Genomic DNA, 16,889 nt, shown 5'->3' on the forward strand with positions numbered 1-16,889 from the left:
TTAAAATCTTCTCACGTCCATTGGGTGATTTGGCATAGAGGAGATATTCATAAAAAGAACGTCCATCAAGATCTTTACTCATAGACTGTGCCATTTGCTTTAAATCATCTTCCATCATTAATCCAAATTGCACAATTCTTTCTCTGTCTTTGTCCTGAATGGCATCTGGCCACATTGCTGGATCCTTCCAGTCAACAAATTTATGAGCAGGCGCGGAGAACGCATTTTTAAACAAATGTAGTTTATCCTTGTACTCCTTATGTAATTTTAATCATCTTTGGATATGTTTGTATGTTTATTGTTCAAATGGTTTTATTTATTTCCGCAAATTTATTTTTCTTATACGCATTGAAAATATTTGATATTGCGTTTAAATCAAAATCTCAATAAACTTGAAACTTGAAACAAGTGCCCGTGAGGTTGTGGGAGGGTTAAATACTCAAAACTTAGAAGAATAACAATTTACTTAAAGTTTTTGCTACGCCAGCTTTCTGGTATCTTTACATACAGTGGTGTACGTAGCATATGTAACACCCGGGGCCCATCATTTTTTGGCACCCCCCCCCCCTATCTGTAAGAAAAACATGATTTTTAGTAACAAACTACACGTCACACATGAGTACCTAGGAAAAGGCAGCATCTTACATATTGCAGTGAGCAGTACATCAATACACCCATTGTAAAACTAAACAAGCCAGACCAGCACAGATCAATCCTACACCGTCAATCCTAACAGAAAACCATGTCTTTCGAACACACAGAACACAGAAAACACCTTCGCCTAGTATGGAATATGTCATCACAAACTTACCCCTCACTCTTTTACAAAACTGTAGTGTGGATTTTAGCCACAGTGGTAACAGCCCTGACGCTCATAGAATTCTGAGCATCAGAGCTGCTACCACCACGGCTGGCGCTAAAAAACGCTCCACAGTTTTGTAAAAGGGGGGATAAAATAGAAATACACAGTTTCAACGCTCTAGCTCAGAGATGCCCAAACTTTTTGAGCTTGTGAGCTACTTTAAAATGACCAAGTCAAAATGATCTACCAACAATAAAATTAAAAAACACAAAGTACACTATACGCTGAGAAAATGTTAATTATCATTCCTATTCTGGGTTTTTTTCAAAGAGGTCAAGGCAGATGACTCAGTAACAACCATACAAAAATAGACAAATATACCCTCCATCCTTTTTATTAAACCACAATAGCAGTTTTTAGCGCAGGGAGCTGCGCTGAATGCCCAGCGCTGCTCTTGACGCTCATAGGTTCCCTGCGCTAAAAACCACTATTGCGGTTTAGTAAAAGGGGACCATATTGTAAAATATAGACAGCAGATATAAATTCAGAACTGTGCATAGTAAGTGAAGGGAAGTTTTCATCTCTGGGAATTTACCCAGTTAACTATTAAGTTATTTGGGCAAATTCCTTTGAAAACTGTGGTAATACAGCCTCCACTTTGCTAAATTTAAAATAAAATCTTTCCTACCTTGTCTGGTGATTTCATGAGTCTCTGGTTGCACTTTCTTCTTCTGACTGTGCATCCAATCTTTCTTCCCTTCTATCAGCCTGTATGCTTTCTCTCCTCCACACCTCATTCCCTCCCTCAACTTTTTCTTCCTCTCTCCCTGACCTTTCTTTCTTTTTTTCTGTTTCTCTTCTTTCCTTCTGTTTCCCTGCCTGCCCCCTTTCTTTCTTTCTCCCTGCCGTTCCCCAAGCCACTGCCACTGCCGCTGCCATCGGGGAACAGGACCCACCAATGGATAACAGGCCCCAAAGCCGATGCCGACGCATGCTCTCCCTACTTCGGGCCGATCTGTCTTCCTCTCCCCGACGTCAATTCTGCCGTCGGAGAGGAAGTTCCGCTCAGCCAGGCAGCGATTGGTTGGCCCGAACTTCCTCTCCGACAGCAGAATTGACGTCGGGGAGAGGAAGACTGATCGGTCCGATAGATTAGATCGCCAAGACAAAGTGAGTCCTGGGTGATCGACTCACTTTGCCTTGGCGAGCTACTGGCGCCCCTGCCTTAGAACACTGCCTAGGACCCTGGGGGAGCCCGGGCCCCCTGTCAGCTCCGGGCCCCTGAATTCAGGACTGGTAGTACTGCCCTGATGGCGGCCCTGATGAAGGGGTGGGAAGGGAGGGAGATAAGATTTTATGATTGGTATTATTGCTGAATATTAAGTGATATTCTCAATGTGCAAATGTGTTTATGTATTATCACACTTATTGTACGTATTAAAATGAATAAAGATTTACACAAAAAAACAACAAACAACTTTTGCATCTGTTTTTGTTGCACAATTAAACTTCAATCTTGACGCTATTTTCAAAATAGAAGGCCTCCCTCAGTTAAGCTCTTAGTCACTGTTAGGCAAATGAAAGTGGGATTTGCACGGGTAGAATAATTGTATAAAGTTATTTTAGTATGCAAGAGGACTTTTATAAAATTGCAGCTGGGTGGGAGTCCTCCACCTACAGTCCTACAGTGGGTGGTGCTGTTTTACTATCACCTTTTCAGTGAGGGATAGGCAAGCTCTGAAAGGCTCCTCTACACCGGCCTGCCCTAGCAATTGAAAGCACAATATTGAAGTACTACCCCCGCAATGGCAGCAATGCTTTTTGTGTTAAAAGCATTTGTTGATCATAGTGCATACTTTTTTTTTTAAGACAGTGCCCACTATTTGTAATGAGGGTGCCCACTGTGTAAGGTTGCCAGATTTTCTCTTTAAAAACATAGGAGACCTGGCCCTGCCCCATTCCATCTCCATCTCTGCCTCCAGCCCCATCCACACATGAACCTCTCCAGGCCTGGGGGCCAAGTCTGGGGAGGCCTCTATGCATGCGTGGACATCGACATGATGACATCACCGCAAGTTCACGTGCGTATGATGTCATCACGTGCATGCACAGAGGGCTTCCAGGCGTGGTCCCATGCTCGGGGACTTCTAAATCCTGGACAAACTACCTGGTTTTGGAAATGCCTCCAGGCACCTGGACAGTCCTCTAAAAAGAGGTCATTTATGGGTTTTCCCGGATGTCTGGTAAACCTACCACTGTGCTTTTGTGAATTATTGTGCATGCTCAAACCACTGAACATGTACAGATAGGGTTTCAGAAAGACAGTGCCATCTGTGCACACAGTGCACCGTATTTAGAAAGTGTGTACAAGCTACAACTTTGCTCCTTTGATGAAAATATGGCCATACAAAAATAACTAAAACAAACACTCCCAGAAACAACATGATACAGAGCAAAAATTTTCTTGCTCTGCATAGCTTGCAAATTGGAAAGAACCCATCTTGTTTCCCTTCAAATATCAACAGCCAAAAATTAGACAAGCGGAAAATGCAATGATGATATGTATCCCCTATACCAGGCATGTCCAACAGGTAGATTAGATAGATTGTGAGCCCACCGGGACAGAGAGGGAAAATGCTTGAGTACCTGATTGTAAAAAAAACCCGCTTAGATAACCTTGATAGGCGGTATATAAAATCCTAATAAACTTAAACTTAAACTTAACTTAAACTTAAACGTAGATCATGATCTACCTGTAGACTGCAGAGGGGTCAGAGGTAGATCACAGTCCTACTTGGCTCCATCTCTCCAGCAGTTCACCCCGTCGCTAGGAGAGACCTCGTGCCAGCAGGTCGTCTGCCGAGGGCTTGCCGCCGCTGCTGATCCTTTGCCTGTCTTTTTTCCCTGCCTGCGGAAATCTTGCCTGCGGGTGTATTGGGGTGCTTGTTTTCATGCCAATAGTTTGTGGATACCCCAGAGAGCCGCTGCCCATGCCCCACGACGATATGCCACAGGCCCAGTGTCATACCTGGTCTCCTGCCTCTCAGAATTACCCATTCTTGCCCCCACCCCAACACCCCTTAGAAGTGTGTTATATATATCGGGCAATATCCATTCGCTTGGGCTTTACCTGAATACACTTACCGTATTAGTTGTGTCGTGTGCTGGTCGTTGGTCGCTTTATAGTTCGCTTTCATTAAACATTTTCGGACAGATACAACAAAGTGTATTTTGCTCTAACTTGCCTATGCCTTGCCTTGAAATTGGTTCAAACCACTATGACTTTTGCTTGCCTCTGCAATTTTATTTTGCCTAGCCTTTGCGTTGATTCTACACTGCAATTTTATTTCACCATGCCTCTGCATTGATTCTACACTGTGTGCAGAATTTATTAAATTGCATGTGGTGGTATTTGAACTTGTTTGGTGGTATTTGATTTTATCTGGTTTGCTGGACAGGTGTTTGAGTTTTTTTGATGATAGTTTGGTGGTATTTGATTATTGGTGCCAGTATGATGAATTCTTATTTTTACTTTTAGAATTAACTGCATGTGTGGTTTTGGCATCTACAGTCCTAGCATTGCACATCATCCAGAGGTCTTCAGTTCCTGTTGATCTTTAATACTTTGGAACAGGGACAGTTTTGGACCAGATTCAGCCAGTGTTTATACTAACTTAGCAGATTTGGCCTTCTTACATCCAGCCACCCCAGTATAATGAAGATGAGTGTTCCAAAGAAGAGCAAAACCTACCACTTTATGATGAATGAGATATGGACTACTTCTTCATCATGGTGAAAGACAAATGTTGTTGTCTAATTTGTAACGCCTCAGTATCCTTGTCCAAAAAGGGTAATCTGGAACGTCATTATAAGGCTCTGCATAGCAATAAGTTTGATGTTGATTTTCCACCCAAAAGTGAAATTCGTAAACTGAAGCTCAAAGAACTTAAATTGAAATTGGCTACTCAGCAACAGTTGATGGCAAAGCCAAGGTCACATTCGGTCAGTGCAACCATAGCATATCAACGTCAGCAACCTGATCGCAAAGAAATGCAAACCTTTCACTGAATGGGAATTTGTAAAAGATTGTTTTCTTGAAGCAGTTGACAATCTTTATGAAGGATTTAAAAATACAAAAGAGATCATAGCTGCTATTCAAGATGTACAATTGTCATGAAACACCGTCATGCAGCGAATAGAAAAGATGTGTGGAGACACAACTGAACAATTGTTGGAGGATGTTTCAAATTGTGATGCTTTCTCACTCCAACTGGATGAATCTATAGACATAAGAGACAAATCCCAGTTACTAGTCTTTATTGGGATGGTTTTTGAAGACTGTTAAAGAAGAACTCCTTGAAATGATTTCTTTAAAAAAGAGAACTACCAGTCAGGAAATATTCAGTTCTTTCCATTCTTTTGTGACAAAGTGTATTCTTCCATTGCATAGATTTGTTTCCATCACTACTGATGAACAAGAGCAATGACAGGAAAGGTTAAGCCCTCTGTAAACAGCATGACGACTTCCTAGATTTCCTTTCTTACCACTGCATCATTCACCAGCAAGTTTTGGCAAGCATGAGACTCAATACAAAGGCTGACATGGACATCACTTTCAAAATTGTAAATTCAGTTCGTGGAAGATCACTTCAAAATGGCTTTCCAATCTTACTCTTGATGAAGGGGCAGCGAAAATCATTTTGAACACAGATGTAAGGTGGCTAAGTAGGCACAAATTTCTGTGATTTGCTGAATGAAATGAGAAGTTTTTTGAAGGAGAGGTGAGATGACCAAGCAGAGTTGGAAGATGAGGAGTGATTATGTGATCTGGCATTTCTCGCTGACTTTACAGGTGAACTAAGTGATAGGAACCTTGAACTACAAGATAAAAACAAATGCATTGGCAAGATGATGAGTACACTTTCATCCTACAACAGCAACATTGAGCTAACACCTTTGATCATTTTCCTAATACGCAGGACCATCTGGGACAATACCCAAATTCTGTTTTTCAGAACAAGAAGTATGTGACAGAAATCTGTTCTGTTATTCAGGAATTTGAAAATAGATTCTGTGACTTCCAAAAATTTGGAACAGTTGTGGAGTACTTGTCATACCTATTCAAAGTAGATGTGGACATTAAAGAAACTGCAGCTGCTATCAGTACAAATTACTCATTGAACAAGCCATCTCTTGAAAACGAAATATTAACCCTTAAAAATGACATTTTTCTCAAGACCTGTGCTGAGCAAGAATCATTTTGGAAGCTAGTGCCTAGAGACAAATTTCCCAACTTGAGAAGATGCAGTGAAGCTGTACACTCCTATTTTGGTTCAACTTATTTGTGTGAATCTGCGTTTTCCCATCTGAAAATGACAGAGTATACAACGTTCCAACATAACAAATGAACATCTCCAGGATTCCCTGAGACTGGCCCTCACGCAATATTCACCCAACTTCAAAAAGCTGGTGGATGAAATGCAGGCTCGGATGTCTCACTAATGAGCAAGAGCGAAATATTAAAGATTGTGCAAGATCAGCCTGGATCAATACTCGACCTAAATTTAACACAATTTACTCAATAAAAGTTAAAGAAAGTTATTACTCAATAAAACTTTAAGAAAAATGTACTTTCCATTTCCCCTCGAAGTTCTTACTGGATCTTCGTCTCTCTGTGTTGTTTTTGCTTAATTTGCTTAACAGCTGATCACATCCAAGTAAATGACAGAAGGTTCATAAAAAATGGGGGGAGGGGGAATCCTCCAACTTTATTGGGTTAAAATTTAATTTGAAACTAATCTGAAACTTAATTTTCATGGTGGTAGATCACCAGCACTTTTGGCTGGAAAAAGTAGATCACGACCTGTTCGAAGTTGGACATGCCTGTCCTCTACGTATATGGTGGCTGACCAAGGGTGAAAATATTGTGGATACACTAGAAAACCATTGTCAGTGCTCTGTGTCCATTTTTCACCCCCAAATGTAGCCACATAAATGTCTTTTTTTTTTTAACCTACTGAAATTCTGCATACTGAAAATGCCTTTCTATGCCAGGTTCAATGAGAAAAATTTTTAAATCAAGCCATTTTAGCTGAGTAAATCAGTACTGATCCATATAAACAGCTTTGAAAATTGCCTCTTGTTTTGTTACTAGATTCAACTGGAAATGTGCAGTAGAGAATGAAACAGGGACAAATTTGTCCCCGTCCCCGTGGGAAATGAATTTCCAAGCCTCATTCCTGTAAGCTGAATGAAATAAGAAGTTTTTTAAAGGAGAGGGGAGATGACCAAGCAGAGTTGGAAGATGAGGAGTGGTTATGTGTTTGAGGCTTGCGCAGGGGAGGACGGAGTTTGCAGGAATGGGGCAGGGGCAGGGACAGGAAAAGAACTCGCAGTGACCAGGATGGGAAAATGAGTTCCCATGGGGATGGGGAAACATTTGTCCCCTTGTCAGTCTCTAATGTGCAGCCACTGCTGCAGGAAGAACCCTGATGACTAACAAAACCAAGGGGCCCTTTGTACCGTGCCACTAAAATTGGGAATTTTCTCTCTTTTTTGCAAGTCATGCGCTAATGTTCCCATTTAGAGTTTGGCACCTATAAAAGAAATATGCAAGCACTTACCTTCTCATATTGAGGAGATGCTAAATTATAAAGTGCTTAGGAATGTGGCACTTAAGCTAAATTATAAAGTGCTTAGGAATGTGGCACTTAGCATATGTCAGTCTTAAGGTAGGTGCTGTTTACAGAATTATGCCTAGCAGCACCTAAAGTGGACTTATGCCAGAGTTTTCCTGGCCTAAATACTGGCACCTAAGATAGGCGCCTGGTCATTTTTGGTTTGTTTGGGCTTTTCCTCATATACTCATATCCTAACTGCAGTATATTCTTCAGGCCCATCCTCTGCCCATGCCCCACCTAGTTACACCCCTTAACATAAAATGCCCTTAGTGGGGCATTTTCGATAGTGCATCTAAGTCCAACTTTGGACATATCCCACAAGACATTCAAATAGCAAGGTGTGGAAATGTCCAATTTTTGAAACCACTAGACATCCAATTTTTTTTTTTTGAAAATTACCTATTTCCTTACACTTTAGACACCTACATGTAAACCATGCCCACGATCCACCCCCTAACCAAGCCTACTTTCTGATAAATGCCTTGGACTAGGCACCTGCCTGAAAGAGGTAGACACCTACAAAGTTAGGCACCTAGCTTCCAATTAATCACAGGGGCTCAGCTCTAGCCAATGGGGATGCGGCCTGCTTTACTTTGGGATCAATGGCATGGTAGGAGGGGGCTTGAGGATAGATTGCCCTGGGATGCCAGCACCTCTCCACACACACACCCCCATGCCACACTCATGCTTTCCCTTACCCCCTGCACCTCTTTAAATCTTCACCAGTGCGAGCAACTTCATTGGCATACTGCTCGTTCTGGTCTGGCTCCCCTCTGAAATCACTTCCTAGTCGTGGGGCTAGGAAACAGGGCCAGGAAGTGACATCAGAGGGAAAGCCAACACCAGTGTAAGCAGCAGGATGGAGAAGCTGCTCGCACTGGTGAAGATTTAAAGAGGTACAGGTGGAAGGGAGGGCATGGGGGCAGAGAGGAAGGTATGACCACCCTGGGTGCTCCCTATCCTCACTGCACCACTATTTGCCATGACCACAGACCTCGTGTCAGCTGGAGAGGAGATGGACAATATTTATTTATTTTTAGTATTTATATACCACTTATAACCTAAGTGGTTTAAATTCAGGTAATATGTCCTGTTGGGCTCACACTCTTAACATGCCTGAGGCAATGCAGGGTTAGGTGACTTGCCCAGGGTCACAAGGAGCAGTGTGGGATTTGAACCCACAACCTCAGGGTACTGACGCTGTAGCTTTAACCACTGCACTCCTGCTCAGCACTCTCTGCTCAGAGATGAGTGCTGAAAAGATCAAAATATGGAGAGCTTGCCCTGAAGTGTACCAGTGAGCTCGTGTCAGGCTTGGAAGTGGCCCTTTCTTGGAAACCTTCAGAAATTAGACGTCTTCAAATTGTGCAGAATGCCGCCATTAAAATAATTCACAATGCAAAAAAATTTGACACGTCACACCCTTACTTAAAGAATCTCATTGGCTTCCTGTAGCACACCATATTTTATTTAAAATATGCTTACTCACGTTTAAAACTCTTATTTTTCAAACTCCTGCTTTTATCCATAGAGTCTTAATTCCTTATACCACTTCTAGAACATTGAGATCACAAGATCAACATCTATTAACCATTCCCTCGTTAAAAATCATTAATACAAGACGTCTCACTATTTTTTCGGTGACAGCCCCTCAGTCCTGGAATGATCTCCCAATATATATAAGAGAAGAAAAGAACCTCGAAAAATTTAAGATTAAGCTCAAAAGTTTCCTTTTTAACGATGCTTTTAGTGATTAATGATTTTTTATTGTTTTTATCTATCATTTTTATTGTCTTTTTCCCCCCCCCCTATGTTTTTACCTTTGTATTTTGAATTTAATATAGAATGTAACCATTAATGAATTTTCCTATTGTTTCGATATAATAAGTAACAACTTAATTTTTTTTAAACTGTGTTTGTTTTTTGTAATATTGTCCATTTATATAATATTTTACCTATGTTTATAATTATTAGTATTATCTTGTACATCGCCTTGAATGTAGAGTAGGCGATTAATCAAATTATTTAATAAACTTAGAAACTTGGAACTTGGAAATCCGATCTCATCCACACAGAGTAAATCTCAAAGGCATGATGTTGTTTTCTTTGAAAAGAATGGGCTCCTTCAAGGAGAGTTCACACTTCCTTTCTGTAAAGATCAAGTTAAGGTGGAGTCATGCTCTTCTATTGCCAGACGGAAGGCAGCGCCATATTCAGTCCTGGGGTTACGGATATTGTTTATAGTTAGATGGTGAGCCCGCCAGGATAGATAGGGAGAAATACTTAAGAGTACCTGAATGTAAACTGCTTCGAATAGAAGCGGTATATAAGAAATGTAAATAAATAAATAATAACTCATTTTAATTTAAGGCAATTATGAGGTGCTAATTGCTCATTATTGGCGCCAATTAAGCTTTAAAAATAATAAAGTTTTTAGGCCTCTAGATTGGCTAGGCATACCAATCTAGGAGCCTTACTTGAGGCGTCATTTATAGGATCAGGGTCTAAATGCCTAATACACATACCCCCTCCCCCCCCCTTTTAGGAAGCTGTGTTAGCGTTTTTTATCACCGGCTGTGGTGGTAAAAGCTCCAACGCGCATAGAATTCCGCTGCAGCCGGTGATAAAAAAAATGCTAACACGGATTCATAAAAGGGGGGGTGGGTGTCAGTAAAAGGGCCCCAAGTGAGGTAATTAAGCAGTAATGCTGCCTGTGGGTCAATAGTTCTGAATGCTGTCATGATGAGATAATAACTTTTAGAGCTAAATTCTTTTGCCAACCAGGAAAATTCTATTCTATGTGTCAGTAGACTTTGGATATCACCATACAGTCAGCAATTTCCGGATAAATACTATTAAGAATTTGGAAGGGAGCCAGGTGCACAGCACTTGCAGAAAAAAATAGAGCAACCCCCCTCCCAAAGAAATACAGAGAAAGTATTTTGTAGTTTAGAGGATTTTTTTAAAAAAAATCTGAATGTTTCTTGTCATATTTTAGTAATATATAGGGTTACCAGACGTCCGGATGTCCTTTTGAGGACATGACCCTTGACAAAACTCAGCACTTTGTCCAGGTTTTGAAAAGCTTCCCAACATAATCGCGCTAGGAAGGAGCATCCGCGACTGCGCGGATGCAACGCGGTGATGTCAAACGCACATGCGCATGATGTCATTATGTCGTGTCCGCGCTTGCGTGGATGCTGACTGGGGGGGGGGCTGGGGGGGGCGGAACAGGGCGGGAAAGAGGAGGAACTGGACAGTCCTGGGGGCGTGGCCATGGGTCCGGATTTTCCCAAAGGAAAATCTGGTAACCCTAGTTATATACAAGGGATCTTCATAAAGTTTTAACATAAGAACATAAGCAATGCCTCTGCTGGGTCAGACCTGAGGTCCATCGTGCCCAGCAGTCCGCTCTCGCGGCGACCCAACAGGTCCAGGACCTGTGCAGTAATCTTCTATCTATACCCCTCTATCCCCATTTCCAGTAGGAATTTGTCCAATCCTTTCTTAAACCCCATTACCGTATTCTGCCCTATTACGTCCTCTGGAAGCGCATTCCAGGTATCCACCACACGTTGGGTAAAGAAGAACTTCCTAGCATTAATTTTGAATCTGTCCCCTTTCAACTTTTCCGAGAGCCCTCTTGTTCTTTTATTTTTTGAAAGTTTGAAGAATCTGTCTCTCTCCACTTTCTCTATGCCCTTCATGATCTTGTAAGTTTCTATCATATCCCCTCTAAGTCTCCTCTTCTCCAGAGAAAAGAGACCCAATTTCTCCAATCTCTCAGCGTATGAAAGGTTTTCCATACCTTTTATCAGACGTGTCGCTCTCCTCTGGACCCTCTCGAGCAATGCCGTATCCTTCTTAAGGTACGGTGACCAAAATTGGACGCAGTACTCCAGATGCGGACGCACCATCGCCCGATACAACGGCAGAATAACTTCTTTCGTTCTGGTCGCAATACCCTTCTTGATTATACCAAGCATTCTATTCGCTCTCTTAGCGGCTGCTGCGCACTGTGCCATCGGCTTCATTGTCGTGTCCACCATTACCCCCAAGTCCCTTTCCTGTGTACTCTCATTCAATAATATCTCTCCCATCGTATAGTTGTACCTCAAGTTTCTGCTTCCCATATGTAATACTTTACATTTCTCAACGTTGAACTTCATCTGCCACCTCGTCGCCCATTCCCCTAGCTTATTCAAGTCCCTTTGCAATTCTTCGCAGTCCTCTATAGTCCGAGCACCACTAAATAGTTTGGTGTCGTCTGCAAATTTTATTATCTCACACTTTGTCCCTGTTTCTAGATCATTTATGAATATATTAAATAGCAGCGGCCCGAGCACCGAGCCCTGCGGTACACCACTCGTGACCCTCCTCCAGTCCGAGTAGTGGCCTTTCACTTCTACCCTTTGCTTTCTACCTTCCAACCAGTTTCTGATCCATCTATGTACATCTCCTTCCACCCCATGGTTCTTCAATTTCCGGAGTAGACGTTCATGGGGCACCTTGTCAAAGGCTTTTTGGAAATCTAGATATATGATGTCTATGGGGTCTCCTCTGTCCATTTGTTTGTTAACTCCCTCGAAGAAGTGCAATAAGTTTGTTAGGCACGATCTCCCCTTGCAGAAACCATGTTGGCTGGTTATCAGAAGTTCGTTCCTTTCTAAATGTTCATCGATGTTTTCTTTTATCAGAGCTTCTGCCATTTTTCCCGGAACCGAGGTCAGACTCACTGGTCTGTAGTTTCCAGGGTCACCTCTTGATCCCTTTTTAAAGATGGGCGTAACGTTGGCTCCTCCGGGATCACGCCTGTTTTTAGTGATAGGTTGCACACTTTTATTTTTTAAACACTGTTTATTAACTATCTGACAAGCAAATTACATCACTTTTCCACATAATCACCATGTTTTGCCCGACTGACTAGTCACATGACATTCTACAACACGCCCCCTTACCACTTCTCCCGCCCCAACCATTTCCCGTGAAAATATGAACATGCAGAGAGTTCACATAAAATATTTCAACTTAATATACACCACCTTCCTAAATATAAAAGATGATTACAGATATTCTGCAGATATATAAAAATGAAGAACCTGAATGGGCCGCAGTCAAAAGACGGTGGAATGGACACAACTGTATAGATGACCGGTAGCATGGACAAGAAGAGAATGAAAAGCAACATGGCCATGTAGAAATTGTTGGACCTGGAGGCCTTGAAGACCCTCTCATGGGGTACATTGCAACACATCACAGCCCAGCACTGCAGGTACATGGAGGTGTGGAGCCGGAGAACATTGATGGCTGGGAGGCAGGGAGCATAGAAAGAACCCATCCTGGAAACAAAAAAGAAAGAACAATGCGTTTACGCCAAGACTCTAGTCATATGACTGATGTGAACAAGGCGAAAACCTTTAGTCATTTTCGGTTTGTTTGGGCTTTTCCTCATATACTCATATACTAACTGCAATATATTCTTCGGGCCCATTCTCTGCCCATGCCCCACCTAGTTATACCCCTTAACACAAAATGCCCTTAGAGGGGCATTTTCATTAGTGTGTCTAAGTCCAACTTGGCATTGAGCTGATAAAGTTAAACACGACTGTTCCCATTGACTCCTGACGATAAAACAGGGATTAACATTGAGAGTACAAAACTTTTGACCTGATTTTCAATACACCAGTGCCCAGAAAACAGAACCAGATAAGTGTAGTTTTTTCAATTTTTGTTTTGTTTTTCTTTTATTTTTTATTGAATCACGTTAGTGGATTTAATTAAGAACATTGAGCACATATCACTGCTTCTTTTCTGGTTCAATGAAGGAGTAGGGAACCTGTGAGTGCAATGATGGTTCCCATTAAATCATAGTGATTATGAATCAAATTTTATAATATGACCGTGGTAGTGGTGGTTACTGAGCACAATACAATACACTAATATTAGTAATTTATTAGTAGATAATAAGAATGTTTTTTTAAAGTACTAGAATTAACATATAGTTTAGAGTGAGTACTTTTGATCTAACGTCTCCAGTAGTTTGTTAACAATTAAATCCAACTTTGGACATATCCCTCAAGACATCCAAATATTAGGGCGGGGAAAAGTCCATTTTCGAAACCACTAGACATCTAATTTTTTTTATGACCTATTTGGACATCTTGGCCTTTAGGACATCTAACTTTTTGGGCCATTTTCGAATACATAAACGTCCATGTTCACAACGTCCTAATCCAGACCATTTAGACGTGGGAGGGGCCAGCATAGTAATGGATTGACCACATAGAGACCCCAGTGGGGCACCTTAGAGGACACAGCTGTGAACTTCACATAAAAGGTGTCATATGTATATCTCACCATAACCCGCTTATAATTTATGGTGAGCCCCCCCAAACCTACTAAATCCACCTGTGTATCTGTTATTGCTGCAAGTGGCACCTATATGGCTGTATAGAAGGGTTTGGGTGGGTTTTAATGGGCTCATACTTAATACCATAGATGTTGTGGTTAGAGTGCTTTATGGGCCTGGGTCCTCCTCACTAAGGTTCACTAGTCCACCCACCAGGTAACTCTACTTGATGCTCTACTAGGCTTCCCCATACCAGATGCTGCTTTTCTAGAGCTAGGTATATACCTTTTTGTTCTCATTTTTGTAGGATGGAAGGGGATCAGTGATAGGGTTACCAGATTTTTAGGAATGAAAATCCGGATCCATGGCCCCACCCCCAGGCCCACCCCATTCCACCTAAGTCATGCCCCGTTCTTCTCGAGTTGTGCCTCATTCCATCCCCAGCCCCGCTGCCCCACAACCTGGTTGCTTTTTGGGAGGACATCTGCGCATGCGCTGGTGTGACGAGTAGGAAGATAGATAGGAGATGCTGGACATGGAGGAGTCAGAAGATACAATACAATACAGTGTCTTATATGCTGCAATTCTCTACAAGAAATCTATGTGTTAAGAAGAAATACATCAGGTTTTTGACGTTACATTTTTAAGCCCCATCTTGTGGTTGATAGAAGGAAAAGGTAAAGGATAGGAGGGATATAGGACAGATGCTGGGCATGAGAGGGAATAGAGCCAGAGAAGGGAATACCTAATATGGGGAAGAGGGATATGCTGACATAGGGAAGAGAAACAAAGGGAGATGCTGAACACATGAGGAGAGGGGAAAATAGGATAACAGAGAAATGCTGGATAGAGGTTGAGAGAGAAAAAGTTGCCCCAGGTACAAAACTTACTGTGAGCCCACTAGGGACAGAGAAAGATCATAAGAATCACCATACTGGAATAGACCAAAGGCCCATCAAGCCCAGTATCTTGTTTCCAACAGTGGCCAATCCGGGTCATAAATACTTGCAAAATCCCAAGGAGCAAAAGAGATTTTATGTTGCTTATCCTAGGAATAAGCAATGGATTTCCCCAAGCCATTTCAATAATTAGTTATGGACTTTTGTTTTAGGAAATTATCCAAACCTTTTTTAAACCCTGCTAAGATAACTGATTTCACATCAGTCTCTGGTAACAAATTCCAGAGTTTAATTACACATTGAGTGAAGAAATATTTTCTCTGGTTTGTTTTAAATCTACTACCTACAGTAGCAACTTCATTGCGTGCACCCTAGTCCTGGTATTTTTGGAAAGAGTAAATAAGCGATTCACATCTATATATAATGCGTACTGTGCTGAGTTCATCTGATAGTATTGTAGAACTGATAAGAAATAATAGTACCTACAGAAAAGGCAAGCACAAATTTCTGCAGGTAATTTTTCCTTATTCTGTTTTGAAAAGGAACTTATGATTGTACTTTTCCCTTGAGAAATGGTGCTTAAGTCCACAAGTAAAACTACCCCTGTACTTTGTAACTCTGTGGGCTGAACTAAAAACTGTCCATCAAAAGTTAAACAAATATTTTCTTTATAGGTTTTGTAATGAATAAGGATTTTGAGCTTATCGACATATAAGTGTTCTGTGTTTATCCTACTTTGCAGTAATAATGGTTTGCACAACAGTGGTTCAAATGTGTCTCTATAATTTTGTATTCAAATGATCAGTGCCATCAATCATTATATTTCTGATGGTCTGCCGCCAAGATACTGCTGAGCAACTGTTCCAGTTCATGCATGCCAAATGCAGAACCCCTGCAGGAGCCCAGCAGAAACAGTGGAGATTAAAGCAAATTTAACATGAGGCCTACCAAATCATGCCCTGGTTGAAGATTAAGCCAAGCACATTTCCACTGATATCAAACTCACAATAGGAAGGCTGTAAAGGAAAAACAAGCAAACAAAAAACAATTGTTAGCTTTGCAGAATGACATTACAAAATGATTTGTAGGCACTCTGCTAGTGGATTTGTTTCCATAAATTCATCCAATTTGTCATCTCATTCAAGTGGCTTTGGAGGTAATAATATGAAGCTTTTTCCACAGTACAAGCAGAAAGGGGCAAATACAAAACACACATCTGACAGCGCATATACGTATATGCACACTACAAACAGGCATCCCCAGGGCATAATTTTGGTGCAGCAGGAGTAGCTGCACATTTTATATAGAATGTGCATATAGGTAGGGTACAGTCAACTTCTCACAACTCCACTGTAATCCACAACTACCCTAGCACCATTGCTTAGAAGTCTACAACTTAAACGGAGGAAAAAGGATCAGGTCTGAGAGAGTCGTATGTTAACTCAGCTCAACTCACCAACATCATAGGCATAAAAAACCTCCGGAATGCTAAGGGGCTCATAACCAAAACTTAAATACTTCTAAAAACCCGCACAAGTCGGCACTTGAATAACCTAAAATACAGATTGTCCAAGTGCCGATAATCAAACTTTTTGGACATATCTAGGGACCTTTTAGGCCTCTGATAGCTGCTATGCTCCCAGAGCTGAGAAGGGCGTATTTGAAGGAGTGGTTGGGGTGGGATGCGGGCCGACCTAGACTTAGGGCCTCTTCTATTAAACTGCGCTACCAGTTTTTAGTGCAAAGAGCCACGCTGCTCCCAATGCTCATAAGAACTCTATGAGCGTCGGGAGCAGCGTGGGCCATTCAGCGCGGTTCACTGCGCTACAAACTGCTAGCGCAGTTTAATAGAAGAGGCCCTTAGTCATCCTGCAGGGACAATCAAATGTTTTACTAGACTTCCTGGATGGAACTTATAGGTTGCGAGTTAGACAATGTAAAAGCAGGTATAAGTGCCAAAAAGGTATCCAGAGTGACCAGACAACCACTGCAGAGACAAAGTACAGACCCACACACACTCCCCCAATGCTCACTGACCCCCCTCGCACCCCCACAAAGATCGGAAGAAAAACATACATACCTGTCTCCAGAAGCCTAGTAGAGCTGCACACAGGTCTCTTAAATAGCCTGGGGAGTGGGCTAATAAACCATAAAGATGA

General features: G+C 41.7%; 1 protein-coding gene across 1 annotated transcript in view; it reads right to left on the reverse strand.

The window, feature by feature from the left end:
- TMC1 (transmembrane channel like 1) overlaps nucleotides 1-16,889 on the reverse strand; it is a 119,416-nt gene that overhangs the window by 29,543 nt on the left and 72,984 nt on the right. The window contains exons 13-14 of the mRNA XM_033962517.1: nucleotides 15,679-15,746; nucleotides 12,582-12,821 (exon numbers count right to left, since the gene is read on the reverse strand). Coding sequence (XP_033818408.1) covers nucleotides 12,582-12,821; nucleotides 15,679-15,746 — 308 coding nt within the window. The remainder of the gene's footprint in view (nucleotides 1-12,581; nucleotides 12,822-15,678; nucleotides 15,747-16,889) is intronic.

This window comes from Geotrypetes seraphini, chromosome 1 (genome assembly GCF_902459505.1).
Source record: "Geotrypetes seraphini chromosome 1, aGeoSer1.1, whole genome shotgun sequence".
In the NCBI taxonomy this organism is placed as follows: Eukaryota; Metazoa; Chordata; class Amphibia; order Gymnophiona; family Dermophiidae; genus Geotrypetes; species Geotrypetes seraphini.